The sequence below is a fragment of the Aquarana catesbeiana genome, linkage group LG11 (assembly GCF_042186555.1).
Source record: "Aquarana catesbeiana isolate 2022-GZ linkage group LG11, ASM4218655v1, whole genome shotgun sequence".
NCBI classification, from domain to species: Eukaryota; Metazoa; Chordata; class Amphibia; order Anura; family Ranidae; genus Aquarana; species Aquarana catesbeiana.
The window spans coordinates 50,516,062-50,538,668 of NC_133334.1; the positions used below are offsets into that span (position 1 = coordinate 50,516,062).

A 22,607-nucleotide genomic window follows, 5' to 3' on the forward strand; every position below is an offset into this window, starting at 1 on the left:
AAGCAAAAAAAATGGGTTCAGACGCAAAAGTTTTCCACGTTTCAGACGCCAAACTCGGCTAAACGCTGGTACCGCGTTTAGAAGCGTTTTTAAAGGAACATTTCACAACCCGAATTTGGGGCCCCATATCTCGGGGACACTTGGTGCTAGGAACCCCAAATTTGGTGGACCGAGCACTACAACATATCCAAATTAGGGGTTCCTAGTACCAAGTGGCCCCGAGATACGCGGCCCCAAATTCGGGTCACAAAATGTAATTTCTCTGCTGCAGAAAAGTGCTTGACATTTTGTGACCCGACTTTGGGGCCGCGTATCTCGGGGTCACTTGGTGCTAGGAACCCCAACACTAACATATCCAAATTTGGAGTTCCTAGCACCAAGTGGCCCCGGAGATATGGGGCTCCAAAGTCGGGTCGCAAAATGTCAAGCACTTTTCTGCAGCAGAGAATGACATTTTCCGACCTGACTTTGGGGCCCCATATCTTGGGGCCACTTGGTGCTAGGAACCCCAAATTTGGATATGTTATAGTGTTAGTCTGTTAGCACACCAAATTTGGGGTTTCTAGCACCAAGTGGCCCTGAGATATGGGGCCCCAAAGTCGGGTCGCAAAATGTCAAGCACTTTTCTGCAGCAGAGAATGAATTTTGCGACCCGACTTTGGGGCCCCGTACCTCAGGGCCACTTGGTGCTAGGAACCCCAAATTGGATATGCTGTAGTGCTAGTTCCATTGTGTTAGCACACCAAATTTGGGGTGCCTAGCACCAAGTGGCCCCGAGATATGCAAAATGTCATTCTCTGCTCTGCAGACGCTTCTAGACACAAACGCGGTAAAACACAGCAAAACGGGCGTTTCTAAACGCCGGTTTCAGCTTTTAAAAACATGTGTTCAGCAGAGTTTGCACCAGCATCTCGTGTGCATGAGGCCTAAATCTATTAATGTGATTTATAGAGTTTGACACTCTGTGCATCCATCTATGTCCCGATCCAGCTTTATCAATGCCTTCATCACCAGTCTGCCAAGTGGACACGTGAGAATGTTTATTCTTTGCACAATGAAAAAAAAAACGCTTGGCACAAAGAACACCCAAGAAGACGAACCAAGAAAATAAATGTGTTTCAGGCATGTCTGTACAGTGTGGCAGTCGTTTGCAAGCCATAAGAGGGTAAAAGACTACAGTATTTATCAGTTTGTCCGTGATAGCTACAAATTTCACATCTCTTATACTTCATGCATCAAGTCAGCTCAAGTACAGAAGAATGGAGTTTTAAAGTAGGTCAGTTTACTCTGCTAATGTGAAAAAAAAAAAAAAAAAAAATACATGTCATACTTACCTGCTCTGAGCAATGGTTTTATGCAGAGCAGCCCTTAGCCTCCTCTTCTGGGGTCCCCCACCAGCCCACCTGGTTCCTCTTCAAAGAGTGCCTCCATAGGAAGCTGCTTGCTATGGGTGCACTTAAGCTGGTAAAATCCTAAAGGCGCGCTGCCTGCACATAGACACAGACAGGATTTAATTGACAGCAGCAGGAGTCAATGGCTCCTGCCTTTGTCCTGTAGGAAGCACAGTGCTGTATTGAGATCAGGCAAGTATATTTGGGGGTGATGGATCCTGTGCGCAGAAGATTTTAACAAAAAAAAAAAAAAAAAAGCAGAAAATGCATTCGATTCCCCCCCCCCCCCCCCCATAAAAAAAAACAAAGAGCCTTTACAAACATGTTATACTTACCTGCTGTTGCAGTGGATTTACACAGAGCAGCCCTGATCCTCTTCTCAGGTCCCTCTTCTGTGATCCTGGACCCTCCCTCTTCAGTGCCCCCACAGCAAGCAGCTTGCTGTGGGGGCACCCGAGCTGAGTCACAGCTCCTTCAGTCCATCAAAACACGGAGCCCCGACCTGGCCCCACCCTCTCTCTCCCCTGATTGACAGCAGCGGGTGACAATTGCGCCACTGCTGTGTCTCAGCCAGTCAGGAAGGAGAATCTTAGATGGCTGAGACACTCGTGGACATTGCTGGAGCTATTCAGGTGTGGAGCTAGAAAATGCAGCAACAAGGAAAATGCATATAGGGTTGAACAAAGGGATGATCCCACCAATCTCTTGCTTTTTTGTGTTCGTGTTCAGTAGGCTGATAGACCATAGAAGGGATGCATTGGTATCCTCTCTTTATTAACAGAGTGTGCAGATCTTAGAACGTGAATGACAGAAAAAAAGTTCTTTGACCAGGTAAAAACAGCTCCCATACACATTTCACCTTGGTCTTCAGAAGTGTGCCTAGAGATCAAAATTACTAACCAATTCGATTGCCGCTGCGCTACAAACCTTGTTTGGCAACAGGAAATAAACAGAGGCTGCTTGATGGGAACAAACAGACCATTCCTCAGGGAGGAGTTTTATACAGGAGGGCTTTTATTGTTCATATGATTATTGGAAGACAACCTTTGAAATATGAATAAAAAGACATCTCAGTGCAGGAAAATCCTGCTGAGAAAAAAAAAAAAAAAACCCACACATGGGTTTTAAAGCCCACTCCTCTTTTTGAGCCAAGTAAACACAGGTAAAGGGTATGCAGCGCCAGATTGAAACTGTGTGTAGCCCTATCTCTAGAGTCGGCTGAAGACGTGTCACATTGGTAGCGACATGGAGGATGTGCTGTAAATTATCCTCCCTTCACTTAAAGCGGAATTTCACGTGCAAAAAAAAAAAAAAAAATTAATTATTTAAGGAACCGGATAAGCAGAAGTTCCATTTTTGGGTGGAACTCCCTTTCACCTCTTGCTAACCACATTACGCATATGTACAGTGTCAAGTGGGCCTTAACACTCAACTGCTGCACATGCATCCACAACAGCATGAGGTTGTGTGCCGACAGCATGCAAACTAATCTAGCTGTCAAAGACAGCTTTCGATCACAGCTTTTGACTGGAAGTCATCAGGATGGGCTCCCGATCACACAACAGCTCTGAGGGCAACCTACAATGGTCACAAGAGTGAAGCCGCGCCACCTCTAAAAGGCATTAACCAGGTGGTTCGCGTTAAGGGGGTTCAAGTACTCCATTAAGCATGCACGTCGAAGTGGATCATATTTAATCAGCGTCAGTCACTACTTGCCTTGTGTTCACACTTCTGGTCAACAGGAAGTTTCATCCATTCGCTGTCGTCCGCCATGTTAGTTTCCTTTTCTCTTCTTCAGTGCTAAAGTGGTGAGCTAGAAAAACCAAGATCATCAGCAGGTAATGGGTTATTAGATTTAGATCTCAAAAAAAAAAAAAAAAAAAAAAATTTTTTTTTTAAAAATGCGCAAAAAACAAGGCAGAAATCATATTAGGAGGTTCAAATAGTCAACAGATCTTCACATCTATCAAAAGCCATAAACATTTCAGACTTTTTGTGGCGGTTTTTAGAGAGGACAGTCATCTATATACATTCAGTTCCAGGCGTAAACGACTGACTTTATTCTGAATTACCCGTTTAAGTATAGGAATGGGTAACATTTCCAACCCTTCCATCTACATCCAACTACCACCATTTAAAAATATTTAGCCAAAATCTTTATTTCGGGGTTGGATGTTAAATAGGGCGATACCGAGCATTTGCACGAGTAGTTGTACTCGTGCAAATGCTCCGATGCTTAATCCGTTAGCTCTAGTGGAGTACTTTGGCCTGCTCCTGGCGTTTTCTCCCTGGCCGGCGGTGACAAGCCCTGACTGCAGCTGTCATTTCTGGGTGCGCCGGACATTACTTGTTCAGTCCATCGATCCAGTGTTCTATCAGATTAAAGCTACCCAGATTGTGCAACGGAAGTGAAGTTCTGAACAAAAAAATACTGAGCACGCGCTTCAAACAATTCACGATTTGACGAGCAGCAGTAATCTGATAGATTAGAGGTGGTGGTGGTGGGGGGGGGGGGGGGGGACATTACAAAAAGCCCCCCCTCCCCAAATAAAAGGCTTTTCTTGAACGGTGGAGAAGCAAGTGACTTTAGTATGCAGAGGAATCTTATGCACCCACCAGAAAAAGGGACAGTATGTAGCTTGGGATACAACAGTGAATTACAGCTCCACTATCAGTCACACACAGGTGATGTCTGAAATACACATGTTTGAGCCAAATTGGCCAAGGTAAATGTTTAATCTCAATCCTGGAGTTCTTTAGGTTTAAAATCAAAACATATTCCAGGAAGAAAGGAATTTGCAAAGTCTATCTACTTTCGAAAATAGCCATGGCTTGAGTAAAAATGCCTGTTCCTTGCCAGCAGGCTGTAGAGAAGGACACTCACTGTGTTGAAGCAGAGGTCTCTACACAAGTCAGACGTGCCCCCTGTTTAGTCAAACTTATGTCTCTACAATCAGCACAGCTCATGCTCCGTTTGGAGAGCTTCATCTGACTCAAGAGGGAATGTTACAGAACTGTGCAGAGAGACCACTGCTTTCACACAAGAGCAACAGTCAGTCTCTGCAGCATGTTGGCAGAAGACAGTCTTTTCTATGTAGGCTGTGGCTGCTTTTGTAGAGGAGAAAATCCATAAGATAAGACTCTTCCCCCCCCCCCTTTTGTTTTGATGCCCCTCTAACGTAGGTAGCCAATTTAAACTGATAACTTAATTAGGCATTAAGGTCTCTGCATGTACCTCCACTTCAAGCACTCTATACATAGGAGCCTCAGTGTGTGGTGGGGACTTTATTGCTGCAACATGTCCAAAAAGCCTTACAAAAAATATAATATTAATATAAAAAAAACAAAAAAACAAAAAACACACACCAATCACTAACTATGCACCATAAGCCCCACCCACTATTAACACAACCTGGCTATGCCCACTGTTCGCCATGGCATGCTACATTACTACTCTCCCAGCAGTCCAGGGTCTCTTTCACAAGCCTATAGTGTATAGTACAAAATAAATGCTGTGTGCTGCCAAAATATTGAGGTTTGGCTTGAAGAATGGTGGCAACCCTATTCCAGTCAGGAAGCACACATTAGATGCAAGAAACGCCTAAGCACAGGAAGCTCCAATAGCATAAAGTACTTCTAATCACAAAGCGCTAGACATAACAGCATAAACCTATATTGAACCTGAATATAAAAAGAAACATGAATACACTATATTGTTAAAAGTATTGGGGCGCCTGCCTTTACATGTACATGAACTTTAATGGCATCCCAGTCTTTGTCCGTATGGTTTAATATAGAGTTATAAAATTGCAATAACAGCTTCACATCTTCTGGGAAGGCTGTCCACAAGGTTTAGGAGTGTGTCTATGGGAATGTTTGACCATTCTTCTAGAAGCATGTTTGTGAGGCCAGGCACTGATGTTACACTAGAAGGCCTAGTTCGCAGTCTCCACTGCAATTCATCCCAAAAGGCGTTCTATCGGGTTGTGGTCAGGACTCTGCAAGCCAGTCAAGTTCCTCCACCCCAAACTGGCTCATCCATGTCTTTATGACCTTGCTTTGTGCACTGGTGCGCAGTCATGTTGGAACAGGAAGGGACCATCCCCAAAACGTTTCCCACAAAGTTGGGAGCATGAAATTGTCCAAAATGTCTTGGTCTGCTGATGCCTTAAGAGCTCCCTTTACTGGAACTAAAGGGGCCAAGGCCAACCCCTGAAAAATAGGATTTTTATAAACAGCTTACCTGTAAAATCCTTTTTCCTGGAGTACATCACAGGACACAGTCACAGTAATAACTATGGGTTATATGGCACCTTCAGGTGATAGACACTGGGCACACCCTAAACAGGAAGTTAAATTCCCCATATAACCCCTCCCCTTACCAGGAGATCCTCAGTTTTGTAGCAAAGCAATGCACGTGTAACCAGAGGGGAGGGACCTCTGTGTCCTGTGATGTACTCCAAGAAAAGGATTTTACAGGTAAGCTGTTATAAAAATCCTATTTTCTTTATCGTACATCACGGGACACAGAGCCACAGTAATAACTGTATGGGATGTCCCAGAGCAATGCCACCTGAGGGAAGGGACAAACAAAAGTTGGGTGCAATTAAGACATGAGGACCTATACTGCTGGCTGTAAGACACTGCGCCCGAAGGCGATAATCTCATGCCTTCTTACATCCACCTGATAGAATCTGGAGAATGTATGGACTGAAGACCAGGTTGCGGCCTTACAGATTTGAGCCATGGAGGCTTGGTGATGCACTGCCCACAAAGCACTAACAGCCCTGGTGGAGTGCACTTTGATTTGAAAAGGTGGAACCTTCCTCTTCAAGCCATAAGCTTGACTAACTACTTGCCGAATCCATCTGGCAATAGTGGATTTCGATGCTGCCTGTTCTTTCCTAGGACCTTCAGGCAACATGAACAAAACATCTGTTTTCCGAATCTGAGGCGTCACCTTCAAATAGATTTTGACTGCCCTCACTACATTTAAAGAACGTAGTGACTTTTCTTCCGAAGAACAGGGTTCTGAAAGAAATGAAGGTAAAATATCCTGGTTTAGGTGAAAACCTGAAACCACCTTTGGCAAAAAGCTAGGATGAGGATGCAATACTACTCTATCCTTATTAACGATTAAATATGGCTCTTTACAAGAAAGAGCCGCCAACTCAGATTCCCTTCTTGCAGAAGAAATGGCTACCAGAAAAACTAGCTTCCTTGTCAAAAGGACCAAAGGAATATGTTGTATCGGCTCAAAAGGCTGTTTCTGTAATGCCGACAGAACTAAATTCAAGTCCCAAGGGTTCGGGGTGCTCTAACAGGTGGATTAAGCCGGGTTACCCCCTTTATAAAGCTTCGGGCCAAAGAATGCGAAGCAAGCAGAAGTTGAAATAATACTGATAAGGCTGAGACTTGGCCCTTGATAGTACTCAAGGCCAGATTCAGCTCTAGCCCCATTTGCAGAAAGGCAAGAATTCTACCTATGACATACTTCCTGGGATGCCAACCCCTGGATTCACACCAGGAAACATATGCCTTCCAGACTCTAATAAAGGAATCTGGAAGCTGGCTTTCTTGCATTAATCAAGGTAGATATCACTGAGCCTGAAAGCCCATGATTCTTCAGAATGTGGGTTTCAATAGCCAAACCGTTAAATTTAGCATTTGTAAAGTAGGCTGGAACACTGGTCCCTGCGATAGCAGGTCTGGACGTGGTGATAGGGGCCATGGGGCCCCTACCACCATATTTACTATTTCTGCATACCAAGATCTTATGGGCCACAAGAACTACAGACTTCCTTTCCCGCTTGATCCTGCGAAGAAGTCGAGGTAGCAGCAGAATAGGAGGGAATGTATAAATCAGTGAGAACCGATCCTACGGGGTCACCAACGCATCTGTACCGCATGCGAGTGGATCCCTTGTTCTTGACAAAGTTGTCAACTTTGTTGATGAACCTGGACACAAACAGATCTACATCCGGGATCCCCCATCTTTGAAATATATCCAGGAAGATATCAGGGTGAAGGGACCATTCCCCCGGGAACAACTGCTGGCGACTTAAGTAGTCTGCCTGCCAGTTCTCTACCCCTGAAATGAAGATTGCAGATATGCACGGCACATGTTTTTCTGCCCAGGTTAGGATATGGTTTACTTCTCCCTGGGCTGCCTGACTTCTGGTGCCCCCTTGGTGATTGATATAATCCACAGCTGTAGCATTGTTGGATTGAATCCCGACAGGAGAATTCTGCAACCTGAATGTCCAGGCCCTTGGGGCTAGACGCACCGCCCGAATCTCTAGAATGTTGATGGGCAAGGTCCTTTTGGTTCTGGACCATTTCCCCTGGACAGACGCTTCAAGGATTGCTCCCCAACCTGAAAGGCTGGCATCTGTTACCGCCCTTCCAGGTAACCAGTAACGATTGCCTCTTCTGCAGATTCTCGGCTATCCTCCACCAACTAAGGCTCTGGCACACTTTTGGCAACAAACACATCGGAAAATCTAGTGCTTGAATCTTCTTGTTCAAGGCCCATAGGATACTGTTTTGCGGCAGTCTCGAATGAAACTGAGCATAGGGAACCGCTTCGAATGAAGCCACCATCTTCCCCAACAACCATATACAAAAAGCGAATGGAAGGACCCTTCTTTGCCCCAACCTGAACCAGCTCCATTATGGCGCTGATCTTTGCCTGGGGTAAAAACACCTTCTTCTGGGCTGTATCTATGACCAGACCCAAGTACTCTAATCTTCTTACTGGCTTTAAAGAAGACTTCTCTATGCTGAGGACCGAACCTAGGTATTCCAGGTAGTTGACTGTGGTGACCATGCTTTGGTCCAAGCGGACTACCGACCGGTCTATTAAGAGCAGGTCGCCCAGGTATGCTATTGTTATACCTTGAGTCCTTAATCTGACAAGAGGAAGGGCCAGAAGTTTTGTAAACACCCGAGGTGCAGTAGCTAAACCGAAAGGCAAGGCTACAAACTGAAAATGAAGTTTTTCTACTTTGAAACGCAGATACTTCTGGTGAGCGGGGATAATAGGGACATGCAGGTATGCATCCTTGATGTCGAATGATGCCAGAAGTTCTCCTCCTGATCGGATTGATTCCATGCAAAAAGAGTGAATTTTCAGGAACCGGTTTAGATCTTTGAGATCTAGAATGGGTCTGACATCCCCATTTGGTTTTGGTACCATGAAAAGGTTTGAATAAAACCCCAACCCCTGCTCTTCCACAGGGACCACCATGATCACTTTTTCGACAAAAGTTGGTCTAATGCTAGAAAGAGACCTTTTTCTCTGGATCTTTGGGGACATTTGACCTGAGGAAACGAGAAGACTGGAATTCTCAGAACTCTAGTTTGTAACCTAGAGCTATTGTGGAGACAACCCATCTGTCCCAAAATTCTTCCTGACAGACCTCTGAGAACTGCAAAAGTCTTCCCCCCCACTCAAGCGAGCAGAGGCACCCCTTCATAAAGAGGCTTTAGCGTTCTGTCTTGCAGGTTTCCCCCCCAGGACTTTTTATCCCTGGGGGTTGACCCTGAGGTTTACCTCTTGAACATGAAGGTGGAGGCCAATGCCCCTGGCACTGGAGAAAGAGCCCGTTTGAGTTAGGGACGTTTACTCTTTTTCTTAACTGGCAAAAGGGTACTTTTTCCACTTGATATATTTTTTGGATGTTTTTGTCCAAATCCTCCCCAAACAGCTTTTCACAGTGGAAAGGAAAACCAGCCAGGAGCTTTTAGCATGGCTGCTTCGGCTGACCAACTTTTCAACCATAAGATTCTACGCATATGTACCAACCCAAGCGTAAGGCGAGAGTTTTGAAGAATAAACTCTGATTGCGTCAATTGCAAACCACAAAGCCGCTGGCAGCTCAGCTAATTCCTGGGCCTGCTGTTCAGGGAATACCTTGAGCACGTGTTTCAAATGGTCTCTCAAGTACTGACATACCCCAATTGCCACCACTGCAGGTTGAGCCACTGAACCTGCCAAGGAGAAAAATGTTTAACAGGAATGCCAATTTTTTTATCAGTTGGATCCCTAAGCATTTGCGCATTGTCAACCGGACAAGTCAAACTTTTATTCAGAGGATATAGCAGCGTCAATTGCTTGGTATACTCCACATCTTAGTAAATTTTTCCTCCATAGGATAAAGTGTTAAGCACTTTTTCCCTCCTAAAAAAAGTGATCCCACTCAGAATACGTAAGCTTTTCTAGTAATGAATGGACAGGAAAGGCACGCAAGGCTTGAGGAGGCTTTAGTGAACCCAAACAGGAAGTGGGCTCTTCAACCTCCTCTGTTAAGGGTAGCTTAAATGTGGAGCGGACCATTTCAGTAAGCGAATGCACCAGCAACTTCTCAGCATGTGAAGCTGAAGAAGGTCCTTCCCCACTTAAACACTCGGAAGAGGAATCATCAGCCTCTTCACGGTCCCCTGAGGGAGATTCATCTTCCCCCTCCCACTGTTCTTCTGTTTGAGGATCCTGGGTGGTAGAAGGGGACCTAATGCGTTTTCTTCCACTTTGTGATGATGTGATTTATGCCACTAATCTTTCCTCCAATCCACTCATAGCCGAGGAGAAAACCTGCTAAGTTATATAGACAGGGGCTGAATTGTTAGAAGCAAATGCAGCCCCTGATGACCCCGATGGCTCACCCTGACCAGCCTCCATAGTTCTTTCCGTTGGGAATGGTGTTGCACAGGAAGGGTCCTTAGGGCCTGATGGGGGGGGAGAGACGACACCTTTGTGCCCTTGGTTTTTGTACCACCCCCTCTGGTCATAGTGCTGAGAACAAAACGCAGAGGTACTACCACACTCACAGGCCACCTGTCCGCTCTGTGTCCTTCCTTCAGCTGTATGCACCTGAAAAAAAGGTTAGCTATAAAGCCCGCGTTGTGGACGCTGAAGCACGCCAAGCCCGCTAAGCCCCCCCCCCTCCCCCAACCACCCACCGCGCCCCCCCATTTCAGGATAGATTGTTTTCCCGCGTGAGTGGGCTCTGATCCTGACCGGATCACATGGGGTGGAGGAGAGCTGCCGATTGGAACCGCTGTAATGGCGGCAGGAGCGGCGCGGCACACCGCCGACTGACGCCATGCTTCCTCTGCCTGGAGTAAAGCTATCCAGGTGGGGGGATATTCCTAGGAGAATAACCCCCCTTCCCATGTCTTTACCTGCAGCTTGGGCCGGAGGAAGCGTGCAGCTTGTTACACAGACTGACAAGCATGGAACAGGTACGTGCTCTCGACAGCGCCCAGTGGGGACTATAGGCATAACATTTACATAAAAGGAGAAAACCCACAAGAATTAGAAAAATTCCTTAGCAATCCCCCTTACTTTATCCAGCTGCAGGGTTCTGTGATAACAGACCCAATCTTCACCACTCACGGTGGGCTCTGTTAAACCTTCAGGGACTGGGGCCCCCTTTTTAAATAGGGGGATCCACAGCCCTGGGCCTGTAAAGCACCCTGCCAGGAATATGGCAGAAAAAAAAAAAAAAAAAAAAAAAAAAAAAAAAAAAAACCCCACAAAAAAAACCTACTAGATCCCGGGGTCCAGCTCTCTAAAAAGAGAAGCGTTACAGGTAAAACCTTGTTTCTTCGGACACGAGGCCCGGGTACCATTCAATTTGGCCTGTAAAAGACACTTTGAATGGACCCGGTTGCATGGCTTGCCTCAGCAAGGAATATTCGAGCAGAGCGCAACAACACATCTTTACTTGTGACCAACACCTAAGAAGCTGGCAAAAAAAAATAAAAAAACTGAGGTACACGCGGTAAGGGGAGGGGTTATACCGGGAATTGAACTTCCTGTTTAGGGTGTGCCAGTGCCCATCACCTGAAGGTGCCATATAACCGATACAGTTATTACTGTGGCTCTGTGTCCCGTGATGTATGATAAAGAAAACAACCCAACACAATAATCCCTCCTCCAAATGATTTGGACCAGCGCATAAAGCAAGGTCCATAAAGATATTGATGAGCACATGTGGGGTGGAGGCACTTGACTGGTATGCACAGAGTCCTGACCTCAACCCAATAGAATGCTTTTGGGATGAATTAGAGTGGAGACTGCGAGACAGGCCTTCTCGTCCAACATCAGTGCCTGACCTCACAAGTGCGCTTCTGGAAGAATGTCTATTGAAATGTTTGACCACACTCCTAAACCTTGTGGACAGCCCAGAAGAGTTGAAGCCGTTATAGCTGCAAAGGGTGGGCCAACTCAATATTAAACCCTACAGACTACGACTGCGATGTCATCAAAGTTCATGTGCGTGTAAACGCAGGTGTCCCAATACTTTTGGTAATATAGTGTAGGTTTCCTTCATGACCCAAGATGATGCTGGAGGTTTGAGATTTTTCCTTCATATTTGGGTGTAACTTATTATTTTATTTCACTAACACTAAAACTTTATCCATCACATAGGAGGGACCAAAAAGACCCCGATATCAGGGCTCGACAAATCCCAGGAGCCAGGTCGCCATGGCAAATAGAAATGGTGTCCTGGCGCCTGGGTTCATCCCTATATGTACAGAAATTGCAATATCATTCAGGTTTATGTGCAATTTCAGTACAAGTGCAATTTTGGCTCTCCGCAACTGCCTCCCGCTGACTTCGATACAAAAAAAAACACCTCCCATTGATTTCATTGCAAAAATGAAATCAAATGCAGACATCAGTGCCTGACATCTGAAGCTGTTATAGCGGCAAAGGGTGGACCAACTCAATATTGAACCCTACGGACTAAGACACCATTAAAGCCCATGTGCAGACAGGCGCCCCAATACTTTTGACAATACAGCGTATGTCCATAATAGTTCACAAAAGTTTGCTCTGAAAACAAACATTCAATTGGCTGCCTTGAGAAAGACACTCACCAGTACCAAGAACCTGGAAGCCAGCAGTGCTAAATAATTGAAAAAACAGTTCTCAGAAAGTCGCCCAGGTGCACAGATACATCTAACAGCCAGCTGCAATTATCAGAAGCGGCAGATCCAAACGCAACATAATATCAGGTGCAAAATTCACAATTATGCATAAAAAAAAAAAAAAAAAAAAAAAAAAAAAAAGGGTTACAGCTACTCTAAGCCAACATTGGCTACCAAGGGTGTGACTGTCTGTAAACCTGCTATCACTTACACACAGCAGAACTGGTTTATGATTGCATACTTCTGTTGTAGGAGCATTTAAGCAGCACTCTGAAAAACATGCTGACATGCACTTCTGAAGGGTGGATGGTAGGTAGATTAAGCAAACCATCTATTAGCATCAGTCATGAGTTATATGTCAGCAGGGATAATGCAGAGATGGGAGATACCCTGCAGCCCTGGGAGACATTCAACACAAAGCACAATCCCTAGACAGTCTGCAGACAGACAGAAACAGCCAATAAATGATTTTCATTTTCTCTGCCCCATACCCAATGGCTACAAAACTGGTGTGTTAGACACTTGCTTTACCTATACGGCAAAGTGACAGTCTGTGTAAAAGAAAACTGACCCACCGATACCTAAAACAGTATGTGGCCCAAAAGCAAACATATTGCAGCTCATCAATCCTTAGATGCGATGGCTGCATTCGTTTTTTTTTCTCCCCCGCGCTCTCTTTCCAATATCATCATGTAGTGATCTGGCCAGTATGTCTTGCATTTGAACAGAAGCTGTCCTGCAGTTGTAGCATCCAATCACAACCAGGGATCTATTGAACCCAAGGGTTCCTTCAGAACTTGCTAGAGGTTCCTTGAGGTCTGCCAACTGAGCTCCCACCTGATGACGCCTGCATAGTTTCAGGGCCAACGCCACCGCTGTCTGTAAAGGTGGCATTATGAGAACATCCCTGTAAGGATGGCCTTTAACACTGACCATCAATGTAGGGGGTGTTTTCCCCAAGGACTACATAAAAATAATTGATTTTACCAGGAGTTCCTGAGACCTTAAAGCAAAGTGCCAACCAAAAGTGGAACTTAGCTTTAAGCGCTCCTCGCCCCCTTACATGCCACATTTGGCATGCAATTTTTTTGGGAGGGGGGCTGGTACCTAGTTTTGACAGGTACCCAGCTCCCACTTCCGCACTCGCCGCCTATACAACTCCTCTCCAATCTTCTGGGATTGGTCACAGGTTCCAGAAGATTGCCCGGCCACTAAGGCAGCACAATACGACTCGCGCAAGCGCACCTGGCTGTGAAGCCGCAAGCGGTCACAGCTGGGTGCCCACAGTTGCAATGCTGGTGCCGCGGAGAGGGAGAGGAGCGAAGCTTTGAACAGCAGCATCACTGCACTGTGGAACAGGCGAGTGTCTGTTTATTAAAAGTCAGCAGCTACACTTTTTGTAGCTGCTGACTTTAAACTTAAGGACTGGAACACCACTTTAAACACTGATTTAAGGGTCCAGAGGTAAAAAAAAAAAAAAGTTGAGAAAAAACAAGTTAGAAGGTTCAGACAAACCATTTACCACCTACAGGGGAGCATACGACGGACCAGCAACATACCCACTCCAAGTGGTTGTATGGGGATGCCGCCAGCAGCTAGAGCTTTGCAAAGCAAGCAATCTACTCCCTTGTAAAAGCAATCCTACAGGCCAACTAGCCACTGAATTGCTTTTACAAGCAGCAGAAGGGGGATGTCCCCCTGTGGCTTTCTCAGGTTCTCCTGTCCCACCAGGAGACCCGAGCGACCAGCCAGTGCTTTCGCCAGCTGGTAGTAGAGCCTAACAAAGCCCAGATCAGCTTTGATCGGCTCTTGGCAACTCAAATGATTAGCTTGCATCAAAAGCGCCATTTTTAAAAAATTAAAGCGTTCAAAAACACTGATCTTGGCGTTTTGAAAGCTTTTATGGGCAGGAGAGATTTGAGGTCTTCTAGACCCAAGATCTCTCTATAAAGAGTACCCATCACAAGAGGTTTATACCCCCCCCCCCCCCCCACGTGCAAAGGCAAACGTGCATGGTGGTCTCGCACCCACGCAACATCAATCGTTTCACACAAGTGAGGCATCACCGCAAACTGATCATGGGCAGTAATTCTAGTACCAGTAACGCAATTTAAAGCATTGCCTATGGATAGTAAGATTTATGTTTTTTAGATTCATAAAAAAAAAAAAAAAAAAAAAAAAAAAAAAAGGAAGCAAACGTGAAGTTTTTTTCATGACATTAGCTCAAACAAACCTGTATGTTTAAAGACTGTGCTGGGCTGGTTAAAAACGGTTCTTGATCAAATATATATGGTTCCACAGATAAGTGGTGATGTTGAAATTTCCTTTTGGTGGTATGGGCTGCTACCTAACTGGTATGATTAAGGTTGCTTCAGCAGAAGAGGAGCGCCCAGTTTCTGGAGTAATGCCACACTTTAGAGTGTAAAAAAAAAAAAAAAAAAAAAAATCAAGCCACCGCGTTTTGGGGAGAATTTTATTCTGCTTCTTTAGGGCTGTTGGTACGTGCAAATAGAGATGGGTGGGCTCTGCGGTGGCACCTGGATTTCTAGTAGAATCAGATGTCGGCTTTCAAATGCAAGGGTGTCCCACATTTGATCCATTTAAAAGCCAACATCTGCTACTAAAAATTCAAGTAACACCGCTACAAGAAGTGTTTGAATTTCAAATAAACATACAATAGTTTGTAGACTAACATTCACAGTTCAGACTAAATATACTCTGGTTATTTTTACCACAGAAATGTGGCAGCATACATTTTGACCTACGTTTATAAAGATTTGTTTGCAAAATTGTAGAACCAAGAACTTTTTTTTCTTTTTTCAGAATTTTTGGGTACTTTTTCATTTATATAGCAAAAAATAAATACCACCAAAAAACCTCTATTTGTGTGGGGTAAAGAAAAAAAAAAAAAAAAAAAAAAGATTAAAAAATTGTTTGTTTGTGTACAGTATTGCACGACCGAGCAATTGCCAGTCAAGGTAGCTGAACAGTAAAAAAATTCCCTGGTAAAGAAGAGGGTAAAACCTTTCCAGTGGTCAAAGTGATTACAGTGGGGTTCGAAAGTTTGGGCACCCCAGGTAAAAATGTGTATTAATGTGCATAACGAAGCCAAGGAAAGATGGAAAAATCTCCAAATGGCATCAAATTACAGATTAGACATTCTTATAATACATGTCAAAAAAAGTTAGATTTTATTTCCATCATTTACACTTTCAAAATTACAGAAAACAAAAAAATGGCATCTGCAAAAGTTTGGGCACCCTGCAGAATTTATAGCATGCACTGCCCCCTTTGCAAAGCTGAGACCTGCCAGTGTCATGGATTGTTCTCAATCATCGTCTGGGAAGACCAGGTGATGTCAATCTCAAAGGTTTTAAATGGCCAGACTCATCTGACCTTGCCCCAACAATCAGCACCATGGGTTCTTCTAAGCAGTTGTCTAGAAAACTGAAAATAGCTGACGCTCACAAAGCTGGAGAAGGCTATAAGATAGCAAAGCATTTTCAGATGTCAATATCCGCTGTTCAGAATGTAATTAAGAAATGGCAGTCATCAGGAACAGTGCAAGTTAAAGCAAGATCTGGAAGACCAAGAAAAATATCAGACAGAACAGCTCGCAGGATTGTGAGAAAAGCAATTCAAAACCCACGTTTGACTGCACGATCCCTCCAGAAAGATCTGGCAGACACTGGAGTTGTGGTACACTATTCCACTATAAAGAGATACTTGTACAAATATGGTCTTCATGGAAGAGTCATCAGAAGAAAACCTCTTCAACGTCCTCACCACAAAAATCAGCGTTTGAACTTTGCAAATGAACATATAGACAAGCCTGAGGCATTTTGGAAATAAGTTCTGTGGACCGATGAGTTTAAAATAGAACTTTTTTGGCCGGAATGAGCAAAGGTACGTTTGGAGAAAAAAGGGAACAGAATTTAATTAAAAGAACCTCTGTCCAACTGTTAAGCATGGGGGTGGATCAATCATGCTTTGGGGTCGTATTGCAGCCAGTGGCACAGGGAACATTTCACGAGTAGAAGGAAAAATGGATTCAATAAAATTTCAGCAAATTTTGGATGGTAACTTGATGCCATCTGTGAAAAAGCTGAAGTTTAAGAGAGGATGGCTTCTACAAATAGATAATGATCCTAAACACACCTCAAAATCCACGGGGAATTACATCAAGAGGTGTATACTGAAGGTTTTGCCATGGCCTTCACAATCTCCTGACCTCAACATTATTGAAAAATCTATGGATAGACCTTAAAAAAGAGCAGTGCGTGACAGACAGCCCAGAAATCTCAAAGAACTGGAAGACTTTTGTAAGGAAGAATGGGCAAAGATACCTCAAACAAGAATTGAAAGACTCTTGGCTGGCTACAAAAAGCGCTTACAAGCAGTGATACTTGCCAAAGGAGGCAGTACAAGATATTAACTCTGCAGGGTGCCCAAACTTTTGCAGACGCCATTTTTTTTGTTTTCTGTAATTTTGAAAGTGTAAATGATGGAAATAAAATCGAACTTTTTTGACATGTATTATAAGAATGTCTAATCTGTAATTTGATGCCATTTGGAGATTTTTCCATCTTTCCTTGGCTTCGTTATGCACATTAATACACATTTTTACCTGGGGTGCCCAAACTTTCGATCCCCACTGTATAGAAGCTTTTTCTGGTACTTTGATTACAAGTTTAAATCAGTTTTTGCTAGAAACTATATATATATATATATATATATATATATATATATATATATATATATATATATTTAAGAGATCCTAGGGGAAAAAAAAAAAAAAAAAATGGTGATTGTTGCAATTTATGTCACACGGTATTTGCACAGCGGTAAAAATAAATAGTTAACCCAATTTTTTTGTATAAATGTGAAATGTTATGCCAAGTAAATAGATACGCAACATGTCACACTTTAGGCCCTTTCACACGGACGTGTCCGGGCTCCACTTTGCTCCGCAGGGGATCGCTCCGACCGCTGAGCAGGCAGATGACAGGCCCGTCTCTGCACACTGAAGACGAAGACGAAGATTGAAGACAGACTGTAGAGTCAGTTTTCATCCGTTCCGCCAGACGGATGGAGAAGTAGGGTTTCCATCCGTCACACTTTAGCAGATCAGAGCGGGTCGGATGTCAGCGGACATGTCACCGCTGACATCCGTTGCTCCACAGACCTGTATGGAGCGTCCGTTCAGGTCCGCCTAAAAAACTGACAGGCAGACCTGAACAGTCTGCCCGTGTGAAAGGGCCCTTAAAGAGAAAGTAAACCCTGATGGGTTTTACTTCCTCTTTTGCTGCCTGCAAATTAAAAGCATAATGGGCTAGTATGCATAGTATACTAGCCCATTTTGTGACACTTACCTGCAAACTAGTCCATCGCTGTCCCCTGTGCAGGCTGCGTCCATCTTCGCCCCTCTTCCTTCCAGGGGGCCACGGACTCCGGCTCTGTGACTGGATGGAGCCGTGCGATGTCACTCCCGCCCATGGCCTAGTGATTACATCACTAGGCCATTTGCAAGGACTCCTGGGATAAATGATGCCGCTATCCCAGGAGCCCTTGCGAATCGCCTAGGCGGGGACTGCCAGAAGTGCAGGAGAAAGAAGATAAATAAAAAAGGCATTTCCTTTAAAAAAAAAAAAAATTCCATTGTGAAAAGGATGCTCACAGGGGATACCAGAGAGGAAGTGTATAAAATGGGTCGAACTCCACTTTAAAGTCCTTAACTTCAGGCAGAGTGTGCAATCTTCAGACTTACCAAAATAGAAACCCCCCCCCCCCCCAAGCAATCCAGTTCATATTCATATTTACAAAGCTGTTGAAAGATCTAAGGCAGTGGTGTAGTGGTTCGCACTCTCACCTAGCAGCAATAGGGTCGCTGGTTCAAATCCTGACCATGACACCATCTGCCTGGAGTTTGCATATTCTCCCTGTGCCTGCGTGGGTTTCCTAAGGTACTCCGGTTTCCTCCCACACTCCAAAGACATGCTGGTAGGTTAATTAGATCCTGTCGGAAAAAAAATTGGCCAAATGTGTATGTTGTATGTGTAAGTGTTTGTAAGCGTGTCGGGACCCCATGAGGCAAAGGAGCGCACTATACCGCAGATGGACACCGGCGGCAAAAAGTGCCCAGAGGCGATTCAGTTTGCATAGGTAGTGCTATACATGTCACTCATTCATTCGGCATCATTCTCACGAGGCGGATCTGCTGCCGCGGAGTCCGCCAGCTCAGCTGGAGATCTCTCCGTTGATCTCCGCTGAGCCAGCGCATGACAGGTCCCTCTCTGTTCACTGAGCAGGGAGGGGCCTGTCGAGCGCCGCTCCTTCCTATGGAGAGATCTGACGAAAATGGACAGCATGTCCATTTTCATCAGATCTCAGCCGATCCGATAGGGACAGATGCGAACGTAGGGGCGTCCGTCTGCTTTTAGCGGATCGGACATGTCACTGCTGACATCCGTCGCTCCATAGACTAGCATGGAGCGCCCATTCAGGTTCGCCTGTCAAAACTGACAGGCGGACCTGAACGGTCCGACAGTGTGAAAGGGGCCTAAAGAAGATTGTACAATGAGATTGTAAGGCATGTGGTCACTATTGGTACAAGTGAAGGTTCTATGACTGCTGAAAGTATTTAGTTGCCAGTTATGCCAATCCTCAGGAAAACAGACCTCTAGTGAGATCTGATAGGACAGCCAGGCACATCGCAACTTTTAGAAGGTCAGCAGAGACATCCTTGCAAGTAATGAATGTGCAGAACAGAACCCGACACCCAGGAGGAATGGGAAGTGTCCACAGATATGTGAGGGGTCGGAGTTTGTGGTTGCAATCAATGTTACATTTCAGATACATTTCCTGCTGTGTCTGATGGATACTGTAGAGGAATAGATGGAGCCTCCCACCATCTCATCCCTGCACACAGCACTATGGCAGAGAGTGTCATCTGATAGAAATACATCCCATTCTCTATGGAGTTGGAGGGCACAGGAGGATTTCTAGCAGCAGTGATCACTGGGAGACACACACACTGCATACAGTGCAATACAGTTATACAGTGTGCAATACACACAGTGCAATACAGTTATACAGTGTGCAATACACACACAGTGCAATACAGTTATACAGTGTGCAATACACACACAGTGCAATACAGGCCAGACAGACAGACATCACCGGATGAAGGCCGGGGAGCCCCCCTCCCCTCCCATTAATCCCGCACAGCTCGTCCGATCACAGCGGTACCTGTAGGCGGGCGGGGCGGCCCGGGAAGCCCAGCTGTCACAATAGACTCGGCCGCATCCTCCGTCAGATCGCAGCTCTCAAACCACTCCGGCGCAGCCAATGAGGTCACGGCCCAAATCCGCAGCCCGCCCCTTCCGCAGCCACGGGCCAATGGGAGCTGCCGGACATCAGCATAAAGCGCACCCAGAGCGGGTACCCAGTCCCCGGGCAGCGGCCATTCACAGAGCTGGACCGCAGATGTCCTACCGGCCCCGCCCACTAGTGGAGATGGCAGCACATCGCTAGGCGACACACCCACCCAACAAAAGCAGCACATGACCCCATCCACTCATCACTGCAGAGATCTGGAAGATGACCGTTTCCCATGGCAACCCCCCCAGTCATTGTTCCACTACAATCATAGGAGGCAGCGTGTGACATTGGAGCAAAGACAGCAATCACCTGAGCCCTGCATCCCCAAAATCAGCCGACTACATATACAACCAGATTGTACAACCTAACGTGGTTATACAATCTACCAACAACTATGTAGTGCAAGTGCCTGTCTTGATTGGATACAGAGAGATCAGGTAGATTGCAGGAGAATAAAAAAAAAAAAAAAAAAAAAAAATTCTTGGTTTGAGTGTTTTGCAAGACAAGCAAAACAGTTTGAATACATTTTGACTTAACAATTAGCTTGAATGGGATTATAAAAAATAAAATAAAAAAATTGAGGTCTCTAGCACTGAGCCCAGCTGCATCAGTCATCTGCCAATTTAAAGACCGAGAACTGAGCAATCAAATGCTGCTGGTCGCTCAGCTCTGTCTTTAGCCTGCTGGTGACGATCAATCACCAGCTCCCTGCACAAATAGTGCCCTCTATCGAAAAATGCCCACTCCAGGCTGCGCACGTGTAGTACGTTCCGGCACAACAGGCGATTTTCCAACCAATGCGTCACGGCGCATGTGCAGTGCGACAGAATTATTCTCCAATTCTGCCTTGTACTAGCGGGGTGTGTTCAGTGTTGTGAAGGGCGGGGTTTTTTATTTGTGTGTTGATTGGTGGGTTTAAGTGCTGCAAAAGGACAATGTTATTCTCCAATTCTGCCTCGCACTTACTGGGCGTGTCCAGTGTGCAGAATGGGAGAACATTATCCCTTTGCAGCACTGAACCCGCCCATCAACACAAAAAACCCCGCCCTTTACAACACTGAACACACCCCACAAGTGCGAGGCAGAATCAGAGAATAATTCTGTCCCTTGTCGGCTAATGTCTCCAGCACAATGCGCATGCGCCATCACAACACCTGATCGGGAAATAAGCTGCTGTGCCATTTCATACTGCGCATGCGCAGCCTGGAGTGGGAATTTTTCGATAGAGGGCACTATTCAACAGAACACCGGCTCAGGCAGTTAGCGAATTGCTGGGGCGCTGAGCCAGCTGCCAGTCCAGGCAATTGGGTGGATCCCAACCATTTTGCCAGGAACTTTTCAGAGCCTAAACCAGGTGACATGAGCCCGACTGTCTGCTGAAAACAGGTCACAGGAGTGCAGAACGAACTGCTATCCTGTAATCCTTAGAAGTACAGCCAAAAGTTATTTGACTATACTTCCCCATATTAGTTTTGGTATAGGCCAGTACACCACACTGCACATAGGGTGTCATCTGGGGGGGGGGGGGGGGGGGGGGCTGTCTGCAAAGACCAACTCTCATTGGTGTCAGAAAAGGAATATGCACAGGATTGACTGATCACAGCAGAACGCTAGATTCACATGGGCAGAAAGAGCCATTGAAGCTCAGCCCATGGTGGTTTGGGGGTTGAGTGAAGTTTCTGTTTGAGTGCAAGGCCTCATTTACACAGGGGTACTTATGCATATGCCTGTTTGAGGGCAGTGTTTGCCCCTATGGGGATGCACAGGTGTTCTATGCATCCTCATACAGGAAATCCTATCCATGTCAGCTAAAACACAGCGGCCACATCCCAATTGACATGAATGGGACTGCCTACACAGGAAGGCAACCTCTGCACTCACACAGGGATATGCTTAAGTATGTCTATGTGACCGAGGAGACATAAGAGCTTAGGGACAAGCTAGAATAGCTGGTTTCTTGCTCTAGAAGCCCCCCTGCATCTGTGTGGAGGGTCCCCCAAAGCCTCTTTTACACAAGCACCCTCCAATCTGGGTCTCAACGGGGGATCTGCTTGCGGATTCCCTTGCTGATCAGAATAAGAGGGTCATCATTGCCAATTCAGCTTTTTTCTGCATTTAAAAAAAAAAAAAAAAAAACAAAGCTTTACGGACCCAAGTTGGATCTCTGGACAGCCACAAGAAAAAATAAATAAATGGAACCTGAGCCACCCCCCACCAGGAGAAGACAGCAATAATCTAAGAATTAAGCAGACTGGTTGTACCATCAACTTGGTACATTCAGCCTGCCCATTAATGTTTCAAATCTCGGCCGATGCCTGCTGAACCAGATGAGATTCAAACCGTGTGTAGCCGGCCTAAGGGAATTTTATAATCCATCATGGATTTTTGCCATGTGTCCCATTTGTATGGATCCCCTCTTCCCATTTTTTGTTATGGGACAGGAAATCTCCTCAAAATGAGGTCATCTATTGTCATTACTAGTGTCCCATATGAAAGCTTCCCCTTCTCTCTTCCTATTCCAGCGCCAACCCAAAATTTTATATTCTTTCACTGATTTACAGTCACCAGTACAAAACGGCAACTCTCCCTAATTGGGACCCAGACAGCAATAAAATCCAAGTTCTAACACCTCTCCATTTAAAAAGAAAAGTTTTGCCTTTAGTTATACACTCTCCGATAATGGGTTAAAATAAACTCTCTGCCCCCCTCTAGGATGACTGCTGCATATTTGGGGAAGGTTTGTAATTAAAACCTATGGACAGAGTAGGAGAGATTCCACTGACTGATTAGAATTAGCTCACTAGTCACACTTGCAGCTAAGGCCTTGTTTACATTTAGCCACATTCAATGGATTCCAGTGGCAAGAATGGGTGGATTCTAGTGGCTGGAATGACAAGT

General features: G+C 45.3%; 1 protein-coding gene across 6 annotated transcripts in view; it reads right to left on the reverse strand.

Moving 5' to 3' along the window:
* Positions 1 to 22,607, reverse strand: part of CKAP5 (cytoskeleton associated protein 5) — an 81,833-nt gene that overhangs the window by 50,171 nt on the left and 9,055 nt on the right. For 5 of the 6 annotated variants that reach the window (XM_073604315.1, XM_073604316.1, XM_073604312.1 and 2 more), the window contains exon 2: positions 3,108 to 3,204. In XM_073604315.1, coding sequence (XP_073460416.1) covers positions 3,108 to 3,164 — 57 coding nt within the window. In that variant the 5' untranslated portion in view covers positions 3,165 to 3,204. Of the gene's footprint in view, positions 1 to 3,107; positions 3,205 to 19,577; positions 19,865 to 22,607 lie in introns of those variants that run through there. The other variant, XM_073604313.1, reaches the window with a different exon arrangement.